Source organism: Acanthopagrus latus, chromosome 2 (assembly GCF_904848185.1).
Source record: "Acanthopagrus latus isolate v.2019 chromosome 2, fAcaLat1.1, whole genome shotgun sequence".
Classification (NCBI taxonomy): Eukaryota; Metazoa; Chordata; class Actinopteri; order Spariformes; family Sparidae; genus Acanthopagrus; species Acanthopagrus latus.
This window is the reverse complement of record NC_051040.1, coordinates 11,509,101-11,523,687: the sequence shown is the minus strand read 5'-3', so window position 1 is coordinate 11,523,687 and position 14,587 is coordinate 11,509,101. Positions and strand designations below refer to the sequence as shown.

The 14,587-nt window shown below is 38.8% G+C and overlaps 1 protein-coding gene across 1 annotated transcript; it reads left to right on the top strand.

Annotated features, from left to right (window-relative positions):
• Positions 1 to 1,243: 1,243 nt before the first annotated feature.
• On the top strand, positions 1,244 to 14,536 carry LOC119008493. Its single transcript, XM_037078857.1, is given in 12 exon segments — positions 1,244 to 1,476; positions 1,692 to 1,989; positions 2,187 to 3,014; positions 3,127 to 3,354; positions 3,450 to 3,573; positions 4,475 to 5,378; positions 10,688 to 10,900; positions 11,118 to 11,415; positions 11,581 to 12,375; positions 12,544 to 12,771; positions 12,873 to 12,996; positions 13,626 to 14,536. Coding segments are annotated over 12 exon segments (5,184 nt in total).
• Positions 14,537 to 14,587: the final 51 nt, after the last annotated feature.

The window sequence follows — 14,587 nt, the reverse complement described above, 5'->3', positions numbered from 1 at the left end:
TAACATGGGGTGCACATGGGTATTAATTTCCCATCAAATGGATAGTGGAGTGCTATTTGCATATTTCCCATAAAAACAGGGTGGAGTGACTTGACAGGGAAGATATGGCACACTATACCATCTGGTTTACCTACATTTGAGACGACTCCAGACCATGCTCTATTTCTCTCTCCTTTACCGAGACAGACCCCATGGAAAGTCCACCTGTCCACATGTACAACAGAATTAATTCTTTATATTACACACACTGTATGATACACTCACCCATCAAATCCTGAGACTACTGATACTTACAACAGTTTAGCACATTTTGTTAATTTGTAGTTCGACCAAGTCATGTGTGATTCCTGGGTTTCACATGTAATCCCATGCGTTTCACATGGGAAATTGTTAATCTGAATGAGTGTTTCCATGGGGGAATCTTGACTACTCTTTACAGAATCCTCCTGGATAAAGTTTTGATTAAAACACTGTCAATAACATTGTGTTTTTTCCCTTTTTTTCTATCATTGTATGTTGAATGTCTTTTAATGTCTCTCTAAATATACACAATAGAGTGATCCAAGTGGTCCAAGCTCAAATATTCCACAATATCATAACAGCTCACAGTTCACATTTCCCAGTGATATTTGTAGATTACAAACACGTTCTACTTGGGAATTCTTTAAATTATATTTGAATTGTACTTGCTGAACGGCAGATTCCCCCGTCCTCTTTGATGTATCATTACTGTAACAATTTACAGTGCCTTAAGCTGCACCTCTAAGTGTTGGCAAACACACAGTCATTTAGGAAGTGATGCTAACACAAAACAACACACTAAAAGCAGGCAAGGCATAGACATCATACAAGATAAATGTATGTAACTTTATGATATGACCAGAGGAGAGGAGGAGAGAATACTTCATACTGGCAAGAAAATCAAATAAACACATTTTAAATATTTGACTCCCCAATATGACTCCATGCCTGTGGCCTTGGATTGATGTTTACATATATTCCAACATTAATTGCCTCCACAATTGCTACATCACACTGTTGTTATCTGATAACATATACAGTCCAGATGTTTAACAAAGATGACAGCTACAGTCCTTTGATGTTTGGGAACTTTCCTCCTCTCACCCCACCTCAAAGGTCTACATCACTGTTCTATGATTGTTTTTTTAAGTGGCTCCAAAATGTATAAATATCAGTGCAAACTTTGGATTTACATTAAGATAGTTTAGTTTTCTCAGATGTTATGACGTCCACACAGAGGTGGCCAGAAAAGGGTTGGGTGCTCCTACACTTATTGTTGGTGGTGTCTGTCAGTCAGGCTGAGGAGCTAGTTTGCAGGAGGAGAGGGGATCCTGAGAATCCACAGCTATCTAAGGATGGGGACATCGTGTTGGGGGGAATCTTCTCTTTCCACAGCAGCTGGAAAGATAGACAAGACACCTACATGGACAAACCACTGCCACTGCAATGTACCAGGTAATCATACCATAGACATCTATTTAGATTTAGAATATTTTATTGTTGCAGACACAAAATAGGTACAATGTCATTAAACTGAGTAGTAAAATAAGAGATGTTCTTGTGCATTAATACCATCAAAGTTTGATTTTCTATGCCAATCTTTTAATTCCAAAGAGCAAACGGTTGCAATTTCAACAATATTTATTTCAAATGTAAATGTCTGTATCAAGTTTGAACTTCAGAGGGTTCCAGTATGCCCAGACTATGCTCTTTGCCATAGCGGAGATTAATAACAGCACACAATTATTGCCTGGCATATCCCTAGGATATAAGATCTATGATGTGTGTGGCTCCATTGCAAGAGGTGTGACTGTTGCACTGGCCTCAGCTACTGGTAATGACATGGTATTTGCACCCTCCGATGTACCATGTACCCGGCCAGTCAATGTGCAGGCTCTTTTAGGAGTGACCTCTTCCTCTCCTTGCATGGCCATATCTACTGTAATCGGACCCTTTCATATACCACTGGTGGGTAAGAATAGTTAAAATGGAATCATATATATGAATAAAAGTTATTATGTTGTAATTCTTGCATTTGGCCTTGAAGCAGGATTTTTTTTTTAATTTTTTTTTTTTTTGAGATGTCATGTGTGTTGTAGATGTTTTATGTAAAATGTCAGAATATATGTCTCCCTCAGAATATGTCTTTTTTTTTCTTCTTTTAGATCAGCCACTTTGCTACTTGTGCTTGTCTCAGTGATAAAACCAAGTACCCATCATTCCTCAGAACAATACCCAGTGACTACTACCAGAGCAGAGCCTTGGCTCAGTTGGTCAAGTACTTTGGTTGGACTTGGGTTGGAGCGATTAGAACAAATGATGACTATGGTAATAATGGCATGGCCATATTTACAGAAACTGCCCAGCAGCTGGGTATCTGTTTGGAGTACTCTGTAGCTGTCTTTAGAACAGATGCACCAGACAAAATACAAAAGACAGTTGGTATTATCAAAGCTTCCACTTCAAAGGTGATTGTTGCTTTCCTCTCCCACATGGATATGGATGTGCTAATACATGAGCTGTCTCGCCACAACTTGACAGGATACCAGTGGGTAGGCACTGAGGGCTGGATCTTTGACTTCCAAACTGCAGCCATGGATAGGCATCACATTCTAGATGGTGCCATTGGTCTGTCTATCCCCAAAGCACATGTCAGTGGCATGAGAGAGTTTATTTTGGATGTGAAGCCTCTCAGTTCATCTAGTAATGAATTGTTTACAGAGTTTTGGGAGACATTATTTAGCTGTAAGTTGAATAATTCAAGGTCATCAGCAGAGAATCAGACAGAATGTACTGGACATGAAGATGTGACTGGAGTGCAAAACAGCTTCACTGATATGTCACTCATGCCTATCTTTTACAATGTTTATAAAGGAGTGTATGCTGTGGCCCATGCACTTCATAATATCCTCAGCTGTAATAAAACATGTAACAACAATGTGCAGCTAGATCCATTGACGGTGAGTTGAGTTGATTCATTGTTTTTACATTGGGTTACATTCACAAGAAATCAGTTACAATGAGGGGAAAAATTGTGTCTGTCACCTCGAAACAATATAATTGTATTTTTTGGATTATGCCCTTTATTTATGCATATCTTCTTAGATTTTACAACACGTAAGAAAGATTCGGTTCACAACAAAGGAAGGAGATGAAGTTTACTTTAATGAGAATGGAGACCCAGCAGCAAAGTATGAAATTATTAACTGGCAGCCAACAGAAAATGGGATTGTGGATTTTGTTGCAGTTGGTCTTTATGATGCATCTTTACCTGCTGACAAACAGTTGAATCTGCAAAATAAGTTTTTAGTTTGGACACAGAACTCTCTACAGGTAAGATCCAATCTTCACTCTGCAAATTTTATTCTTATAATTGTATGAAATATTAGTTATGTTGACTGTATCCTCATCTTTGGTTGTTCATGCAGGTGCCGTTGTCAGTTTGCAGTGAGAAATGTCAACCAGGAACTCGCAAGGTCCTTCAGAAAGGAAGGCCTGTCTGCTGCTATGACTGTTTAAGATGTGCAGAGGGAGAAATCAGCAACATCACAGGTATATTAAAATTTAATACAAGTCAAGACAAAAATCTGAAAGGTGTCAGCAACATACATTTATGCACAGCTTTGGAAATGCACATCAAGTTCAAATGAAACATTTGGAGCTCAAGTGTATTCAAAATGACCCCAATGTCACTGTTTAAAGAAAGAAAGAGGAAAAAAGAGTGGTTGTCTGTTTTCAGTCCTTCATTCTCTGACTTCTTGGATCTAATCCATGGGAAGAGAAGAATGGAACTGTGGCATGCATTGTCAGCAGCAGTATATAATTTGGATCAACCACAATGAGGGCTTGGGTTACAAATGATTCTTTATTAACTAATTGATTATTAAGTGAAAAAAAAAACAATGATATTGGAATGCTACAATTTGTAAAATAACTGAAAAGTTATAAAAATGGTGAGCTCACTCAAATAAAAATTAAAAAAGGACTACGGGATAGTCCTTTGTCCTCCTTGTGGTATCAATGCGTGCAGGTAGTTGTGACTTTATCTGCTGACCATCCTCTCAAACTGCAATAAATATATTGAGCGAGAATTAAATTGCGTTTTTGCTAGAGCACTAGAAAGAAAAATGGCATGAGAGAAAAAAAAAATAAAAACGTACTCAAAGCATAAAAAAAATCAGAGAAAGACCAATTTTGTCAACACAAAACTTCAGATATTACAAATTACAAGAAAAACATTCAACAAAAAGAAAGGAGTAAAACATTTTCATGCTGTATGTTCTAAGAACCCAGTCATTTATGACAATACCATGTAGCTGTCTTAAAGTTAATGAGTTAGTAATTTGTTATCTGATAATCATGTAGTATCTGTCCTATGGGTTTCAAAAGATACATCATGAAGATCAAAACAAGATAACAAGTCTAACACACGACTCAATATCATTTTTTTTAGATTCCATCACTTGTGTGAGATGTGGTCCTGAGTTCTGGTCAAATGAGAGAAGAGATGCCTGTGTAAAGAAGGAAGCAGAGTTTCTCTCATATGAGGAGATTATGGGAGCACTGCTCACTGCAGCTTCTCTCTTTGGAACATGCATGACTGCTGTTGTGGCGTTCATTTTCTTCAGATACAGACAGACTCCCATTGTCAGGGCCAACAACTCTGAGCTGAGCTTCCTGCTGCTCTTCTCTTTGACTCTGTGTTTCCTGTGTTCTCTGACCTTCATCGGCCGGCCCTCTGAGTGGTCCTGCATGCTGCGACACACAGCATTCGGCATCACCTTTGTCCTCTGTATCTCTTGTGTTCTGGGGAAAACAATAGTGGTGTTAATGGCCTTCAGGGCCACACTCCCAGGTAGTGATGTGATGAAATGGTTTGGGCCTGCACAGCAGAAACTCAGTGTTCTGGGTTTCACTCTTATACAAGTCATCATATGTATCCTCTGGTTAACAATTTCTCCTCCTTTTCCCTTTAAGAATTTTAAGGAATTCAAGGACAAAATCATCTTAGAGTGTGCTCTGGGCTCAGCTGTAGGCTTTTGGGCTGTACTTGGGTACATTGGACTTCTTGCCATGTTATGTTTCATTCTTGCTTTTCTGGCTCGGAAACTGCCTGATAATTTCAATGAAGCCAAATTTATCACCTTTAGCATGCTGATATTCTGTGCAGTATGGATCACTTTTATCCCAGCATATGTCAGCTCTCCTGGGAAGTTCAGTGTAGCTGTGGAGATATTTGCTATTCTGGCTTCAAGTTTTGGACTGCTCATTTGTATTTTTATTCCAAAATGTTACATTATCTTACTGAAACCAGAGAAGAACACAAAAAAGAGTATGATGGGGAAGGGAGCACCAAAATCATTCTGAATATCATGTTCTTATGTTTACATTTGTGTTTAATTGGATAAAACGTTTTATAGAAATTCTAAGTACTAACACGTTTAGTATAAACCTGCACATACTTCTGTCTACAAGATTTTACATGAGTTTCACATAAAGTTAACAGGTTAACATGGGGTGCACATGGGCTTTACATTGTTATTAAGTTCCCGTGATGGATGGTGGAGTGTTATTTGCATATTAACCTTAAAAATGGAGTGGAGTGACTTGTCAGACGTGGCACACCTATACCACCTGGCTCACCTGCATTTAAGATGACGGGAAACCATGCTCTAGTTCTTTCTGTTTCACCAAGACAGACCCCATGGAATGTCCAGCTTTCCACATGTATAACATGTGCTCATTCTTACTTTTACACACTCCGTTTGACACACTCAGCCATCCACTCCTCAGACTACTGATACTTTACAGATTTGCACGTTTTGATGATTTGTAATTTGGCCAAATTAAAGCCCATCAAAGTGATGTTTGTGTCCCCCTAATAGCCCATCAAGGTAAAGCTTCCTCCTTTGTTACAAGACAGATCCAACTTGTAACATCATCTAACAGCAGCTCAACCCTGTAAACCACCTTCCTTCTGGATTTCCTGTTGTCAAAAAAATGCAGTTGCTCTTTGGATGTGTCCAAAATCACCCACTCATTCCCGAGTCCCTTGTCACTACATAGGGAGTCCAACATAGTGGGCTATATGGTGAGCTCAATGGCAGAAAGAAAACTGCACTTTGGGACACTATTCAGTCACTGTTAATGACGTCACTGCTGTCCCCCAGTTGAAATGTTATACATCAACGGCGGCTGTGGACTATCTATAATAACTACTTAATTATATAATGAGTATTTGAAAGGTTTACTGTTAATATTGAGTCAAAACACAAGCATTTCAATGTACATCCTGAAAATGTATAAAATATATATAATATACATGTATATAAATACACACAATTTTCACATCACATCTTTTGTCTTTGTCCGTTTTCTTGTACTGTACGATCAAAGAGCTATAGGTAAACCCCATTTACCTCAAATGTATACCTTAGCAAAGAGCTCCCGAAAATGCCACCAACCGTAAATGCATCTGTTTTCTTACTGAAGAACAGAGCAATCCAGAAGAAGAAGAGTGAGATTTGTGGCTCCTGCTAACCTAGCAAGATGTCGTCAGATTGTAAGTATAAAGATGAAGGATTTTAGACAGCTAAGTCACTGATGTACTGTCATTGTCAATAATTTACTCATATTGTCAAACTACGCCCCCTCCTGTGGAAACAGACATGGTACAACTTTGTTATTTGATTAGATTAGATAGATGGCTAAACAGATAAATACTTTATTCATCCCTTGAAATAAATTAAGGTGTCCAGTAGCTCATAAAAAGATAGATGACTAAATAAGTTAAAAACGATTGTTATTGCATATTTCATTTTATGACACTGTATTATCAGTTTTATTTATTTTTTTTTACAGCGTGAACAACCAACTCAGTACTATAGACTGAACCAACAGTGGCCCATCTTGTCCACGTCCTCTGCTGGCCGTTTGACCATGGCTGGGGTCTATATAGCTCAGTGCTATTTCAATCAGAAAATGTTCTATTCAATACAATTGCAAGCTATGTGTGACCACCAGTGCCAATTTTTGGACATATTTGTTGGCTATCCAGGCTCAGTGCATGACTCAAGAGTCCCAAAAAACAGCCCTCTATATGTCCAGAGCCTGTGTCCACCTGAGGGCTACTGCATCCTAGGGGATGGTGGATACTGCTCATCTTGCAACCAGTTGCCCTTGTAACCCCCTACAAAGAGCCTGTGAGCGGTGTGGTCAAAGGACGGTTTAACCAGCACCATGCAAAGGCCGGTTCAGTCATACAATGGGCCTTTGGCATCATGAGGACCAGATGGCGATCAGTCACATTCCCTGACACATTCCCTGGCTCTGGTGTGTCACTGTCAGGTGGCACTGAATCAGGGGACACTGAATTGGACACCAAAGGGTTCTCTCCCCATGCTGAGGCAATGAGGCATGGAGGCTGAATAGATGGCCTGCCCCCTTTTGTCTCATCCATGAGGAAGAACCACTTCTGGGACCACCATGTCCCAGCAGTGGGCTCCTCTGATTCAGTGCCATTTCCTGTCGGTGGCTTCCTTTGCTCCTGCGCACATTTTAAAGTATATGACATTTCATTATCACTTCAGTTTATAGCCTGCAATGTAAAACCTGACCCCAGAGTTTACTGTGTAATCATCTATTCCCACAGTGTACCAGTTCAGCACATACCAACGCATATATGTAGGTACAGAGTAACAAGACATTAAGTTAAGGAATAAAGGGGGTAATTTGGGAACTTACACTGTAGTTACTTTTTAATCCACCAAGTACCTATTCTATCATCACAGGGTATGTCGCAAAAAGTTTGGTATTAATTGAGGCTGACATTATTCATGACAATACACTGTCCCATATACCTATGTTTTCTATTAAACTTAGTTATTTTAAGTATTCCCACATTCAAAAAGGAACAATCTTGTCAACCTGTGTATTGGTAAAAGGTCATTTTGAAATAAAATAAAATCAGACTTAGTAAGCACTGGAGGAGCCATCACTCACTCTATCTTCCCTGAATCATCAATTGTTTTTACTTAGTATGCCATACATATCCTATAATCATAATAAAATAAGCACCTCATATTTAAAATATAACTACAGGTCTTCACATTTTTGTAGACCATAATTCATGTAATGTTCATATTTTAAAAAAAAATAAAGGTAAAAATTTGCTAATACAGAAAAGAAACCACTAACAAACAACAGTAACTGTGATCATTCATATACACTTTCACTTTATAGGGCTATGGTAATAGAATACACTTAATACAAAGCTTGTAGGTCTTTTTTAAATGTTCCCATTTATTGGCCACTCAGGCAGGAGTCACCACACTGGCCAAGCCCATCTCTTTCAACACAGCTCTACACAATGCAATAACAAGCAGATAACAGTGAAATATATCAATTTAACTTAGTCTTGATAGACTGTAATTTAGTCACAAGATAAAACTAATCTAACCTTTATTAAGAATGCACAACAATATAAGATGTTTCTTCATAATAATGTGACATGACTTACTCCCATCCAGATGCAAAGCGTTTCCTCAGGCAGATCAGTTTAGCCACATCGTTGTCAGTCCATGGAGAGATTAAAATAGGATACTTTTTCTAGTGCTAATGTGACACTCAAACGTACGTTTATTGCTAATGATTTAGAGAAATTTAGCTCATCAAAGTTAGTTTTCACTTAACTCCGATGCTAATAGGAATTACAAATTACTGTAGAGAAGTGGGCTAACAGTTAGCTAACATTCAGCTAACATTAGCAAGCATAGCCAACTGCAAATCATGCCTTAAATTATGCCATAAACACTGCTAAGCAACTGTTAACACACACTTCAACACATTCTCCAATGTTCATAGGAAAATTATATCAAAATTACTAATATTTGAAAATCCGCTCCAGCTCTGCGACCATGATGCGTTTGTCTGCTATTTTTCATTGAGCGCAATGCATGATGGTAAATATTGCTTGGTCAGTGACCATCGATTGTACACTACTTTTCACTATGCATTGTGGCATACTTTGAGTGCACTATATAGGGTATAATATTTCCCTCTAGACATTTGGACAGCGCCACAAATTGGCTTAGTCACTGTGTAGTGCATTATATAGGGAGTAGTGAGTGATTTTGGATACAGCCATAGAGTTTGTGTTTGGTACTGGCACCCGCCATGCTCGCTTGGAGCCTGGCTTAGTTAAATATAGACAACAGAGTGTTAGACAGGTAAGATGGCAGACAAAAAGTGTCAATCCCCGAATGTGACCTCACAGGAAGGCTTGAGGAGCCGTCCACTATTACTCTTCTGCCTGTTAGGTTTCACTCGGGGATCGACAATTTTTGTCTGCCATGACGGCGGCGCGCCGGAGATCCAGCTCTGACGGTGAGCAGTTCAAAAACCTTCTTTTTAGTGAACTCTACATACACAAACGATGTTCTCAATGCTTGTGTTCATGTGTAGAGACCCTGGTGATACAACGAGCAACGTTTGATGTTGTGTCGAGCCTTCTTAGTCTTTTAAAAATAGCGATTTTGATGTTAGCGTGCCGGTGCCCCATGCACTCCATTGAAAATTAGCTTGCCCGAAAACAAAACCACAATGAGTCTTAAGGTGCCTCTTTCATCGTAATTATGCTTTCACATGGAGGTTTGACTTATATTCAATCACAAATGAAACCTAGGTTGGTTTTTGGTGAGAGTTTCACTTTAAGGTCCAAGATTAAATATTCCACAAAATCATAACAGCTCACAGTTTGTAGATTGCAAACACATTCTAGTTGGGCATTCTTTAAATTATATCTGAATTGTACTTACTGTATAGCAGAGTCCCCTGTTCCCTTTGATGTATCATTACTGAAACAATTTACAGTGCCTTAAGCTGCACCACTAAATGTTAGCAAACAGATGGTCAATAAGTGAGTGATTCTAATGCAAAACAACACACTAACAGCAGACTAGCCATAACTATCAAGCAAACTTTTAAAAACTGATGCAAAGTTAGCAAAACCAAACATACTAATCGCGTCTTCCTTTGATGCACGGCACAATTTCAACACACATTTTGCAGTAGAAGCAGAACAAAATGTGACCAGAGAAGAGGAGGTTAGAATACTTCATAGTGGCAAGAAATTCAAATAAATACATTTTAAATATTTGACTCCTCAATCTGACTCCATGCCTGTGGCTTTGGCTTGGTGTTTACAGATGCTCGACCATTAATTGCTTTCACAATTGCTACATTGCTTGGTTATTTATTAAGCCTGTTGCATTAATGAAATTAATGCAACAGGCTTAATAATATGTTAATGAAATAAATAAATCAGTTGGCTATTTCAGTTAACATTGGTAGTTTCACCTTTATACCGCACTGCTTTTCAGTGTTTCAATTACTTAATAATTGATTAATCAACATGACTGTGTGCTTATGATGAAACAAATGAGAATTGATATCTGATAAAACATACAGTTAAGATGTTTTAAAAAGATTAAGGCCACAAATCCTTTTTTGTTTGGTCACTTTCCTCCTCTCACCCCACCTCAAAGGTCTACATCACTGTTCTTTGATTGTTTTTTATTCGGCTCCAAAATGTATAAATACCAGTGCAAACTTTGGATTTACATTAAGGTACTTCAGTTCTTTCAGGTGTTATGACGTCCGCACAGAGGTGGCCTGAAAAGGGTTGGGCACTCTTACACTTATTGTTGGTGTCTGTCTCTCAGGCTGAGGAGCTAGTTTGCAGGAGGAGAGGGGATTCTGAGAATCCGCAGCTATCTAAGGATGGGGACATTGTGTTGGGGGGAATCTTCTCTTTCCACAGCCGATGGAAAGATAGACAGGACACCTACATGGACAAACCACTGCCACTGCAATGCACCAGGTAAATCATGCCATAGAAAGCCATTTAGATTTAGAATATTTAATTCCTGCAGACACAAAATAGGTATGATGTCATCAAACCGAGGAGTAACATAAGAGATGTTCTTGTGAATTAATATCATCAAAGTTTGATTTTCTATGCCAATCTTTTAATTTCAAGGAGTAAATAGTTGCAATTTCAACAATATATTTTTTTACATATACCTGTCTACATCAAGTTTGAACTTCAGAGGGTTCCAGTATGCCCAGACTATGCTCTTTGCCATAGCGGAGATTAATAACAGCACACAATTACTGCCTGGCATATCCCTAGGATATAAGATCTATGATGTATGTGGCTCCATTGCAAGAGGTGTGACTGTTGCACTGGCCTCAGCTACTGGTAATGACATGGTATTTGCACCCTCCGATGTACCATGTACCCGGCCAGTCAATGTGCAGGCTCTTTTAGGAGTGACCTCTTCCTCTCCTTGCATGGCCATATCTACTGTAATCGGACCCTTTCATATACCACTGGTGGGTAAGAATAGTTAAAATGAAATTGTATATGTGAACAAAAGTTATTATGTTGTAATTCTTGCAGCTGGTTTTTGTTTGTTTGTTTTAAAGAATTGTGATGCATTTTGTGAATGCTTTATGTAAAATCCCTATGTCAGAATGTATATATTTTTCTTCTTTTAGATCAGCCACTTTGCTACTTGTGCTTGTCTCAGTGATAAAACCAAGTACCCATCATTCCTCAGAACAATACCCAGTGACTACTACCAGAGCAGAGCCCTGGCCCAGTTGGTCAAGTACTTTGGTTGGACTTGGGTTGGAGCTATTAGATCAAATGATGATTATGGTAATAATGGAATCGCCACATTCATAGAAACTGCCCAACAGCTGGGTATCTGTCTGGAGTACTCTGTGCCTTTCTTCAAAACAGATGCACCAGACAAAATACAAAAGACACTTGATATTATCAAAGCATCCACTTCAAAGGTGATTATAGCTTTCGTCTCATACATGGATATGGATGTGCTAATACATGAGCTGTCTCGATACAATTTGACAGGATACCAGTGGGTAGGCAGTGAGGGTTGGATCTCTGATTCTCATATTGCAGCAATGAACAGGCATCACATTCTGGATGGTGCCATTGGCCTGTCCATCCCCAAAGCACATGTCACTGGCCTTAGAGAGTTTATTTTGGATGTGAAGCCGCTCAGTTCATCTAGTAATGAATTGTTTACAGAGTTTTGGGAGACATTATTTAGCTGTAAGTTGAATAATTCAAGGTCATCAGCAGAGAATCAGACGGAATGTACTGGGCATGAAGACGTAACTGGAGTGCAAAACAGCTTCAACGATATGTCACTCATGCCTATCTTTTACAATGTTTATAAAGGAGTGTATGCTGTGGCTCATGCACTTCATAATATTCTCAGATGTAATAAAACCTGTGACAACAAGGTACACCTAGATCCATTCACGGTGAGTGAAGTTAATTGTTTTTACATTAGGTCACATTCACACACAGAGTTCACATTCACACAATTGGTTAACAATTCAGTGAAAAAATGGTGTCTGTCATGTTGAGACAATAGAACTGTATTTTTCAGATGATACCCTTCATTGATGTATATCTTGACATCTCGTTAGATTTTACAGCACATAAGAAAGATTCGGTTCACAACAAAGGAAGGAGATGAGGTTTACTTTAATGAGAATGGAGACCCAGTGGCCAAGTATGAAATTATAAACTGGCAGCCAACAGAAAATGGCATTGTGGACTTTGTCAAAGTTGGTCTTTATGATGCATCTTTACCTGCAGACAAACAGCTGACTCTGCAAAATAAGCCTTTAGTTTGGACACAGAATTCACAACAAGTGAGATACAATCTGCTCCCTGCAAATTGTATTCTTATAATTATGAAATTATGAAAAATTAGTTATGTTGACTGTATCCACATATTTGGTTGTTCATGCAGGTGCCGTTGTCAGTTTGCAGTGAGAAATGTCAACCAGGAACTCGCAAGGTCCTTCAGAAAGGAAAGCCTGTCTGCTGTTATGACTGTTTAAGATGTGCAGAGGGAGAAATCAGCAACATCACAGGTGTGGTAAAATTTAATGCAAGTCAAGACAAAAATCTGAACAGTGTCAGCAACATGCATTTATGTGCCGTTTTGGAAATCCACATCAAGGTCAAATAAAACATTTGGAACTCAAGTGTATTTAAAATGACCCCAAAGTCATTGTTTATAGAAAAAAAAAGTGGTTGCCTGTTTTCAGTCCTTCATTTTCAGACTTCTTGGATCTAATCCATGGGAATAGAAGGATGGAACTGTGTCATGCATTGTCAGCAGCAGTGTATTATTTGTTTCAACCACAGTGAGGGATACGATAACAATTATTACTTATGTGTAATTGATTAAAATAATATTGCAATTAACTGTGAAAGGTTATAAAAAAAATGGTGCACTCACTCAAATACAAAAAAAAAAGATCAAAGATATATACTGTTGTCCTCCTTGTGGTATCATTGCACGAAGGTAGATTTTACTTTAACTGCTGACCATCCTCTCAAATTGCAATAAATACAGTGAGAGTGAATTAAAGTTAATAAGATAGTAATTTGTTATCTGATAATTGTCTTATGGGCTTCAAAAGATACATCATGAAGATCAAAACAAGATAACTGTCCTGAGCAAGTCTAACACACAATTCAATATCATTTTTTTTAGATTCCATCACTTGTGTGAGATGTGATCCTGAGTTCTGGTCAAATGAGAGAAGAGATGCCTGTGTAAGGAAGGAGGCAGAGTTTCTCTCATATGAGGAGATTATGGGAGCACTGCTCACTGCGGTTTCTCTCTTTGGAACATGCATGACTGCTGTTGTGGCGTTCATTTTCTTCAGATACAGACAGACTCCTATTGTCAGGGCCAACAACTCTGAGCTGAGCTTCCTGCTGCTCTTCTCCTTGACTCTGTGTTTCCTGTGTTCTCTGACCTTCATCGGCCGGCCCTCTGAGTGGTCCTGCATGCTGCGACACACAGCATTCGGCATCACCTTTGTCCTCTGTATCTCTTGTGTTCTGGGGAAAACAATAGTGGTGTTAATGGCCTTCAGGGCCACACTCCCAGGTAGTGATGTGATGAAATGGTTCGGGCCTGCACAGCAGAAACTCAGTGTTCTGGGTTTCACTCTTATACAAGTTATTATATGTATCCTCTGGTTAACAATTTCTCCTCCTTTTCCCTTTAAGAATTTTAAGGAACTCAAGAACAAAATCATCTTAGAGTGTGCTCTGGGCTCAGCTGTAGGCTTTTGGGCTGTACTTGGGTACATTGGACTTCTGGCTATGTTATGTTTCATTCTTGCTTTTTTGGCTCGGAAACTGCCTGATAATTTCAATGAAGCCAAATTTATCACCTTTAGCATGCTGATATTCTGTGCAGTATGGATCACTTTTATCCCAGCGTATGTCAGCTCTCCTGGGAAGTTCAGTGTAGCTGTGGAGATATTTGCTATTCTGGCTTCAAGTTTTGGACTGCTCATTTGCATTTTTATTCCAAAATGCTATATTATTTTACTGAAACCAGAGAAGAATACAAAAAAGAGTATGATGGGTAAGGGAGCCTCAAAACCATAACAAATACTTGAAATAAATGATAGCAAAAGTATTCAAATGTCCTTTCAATTT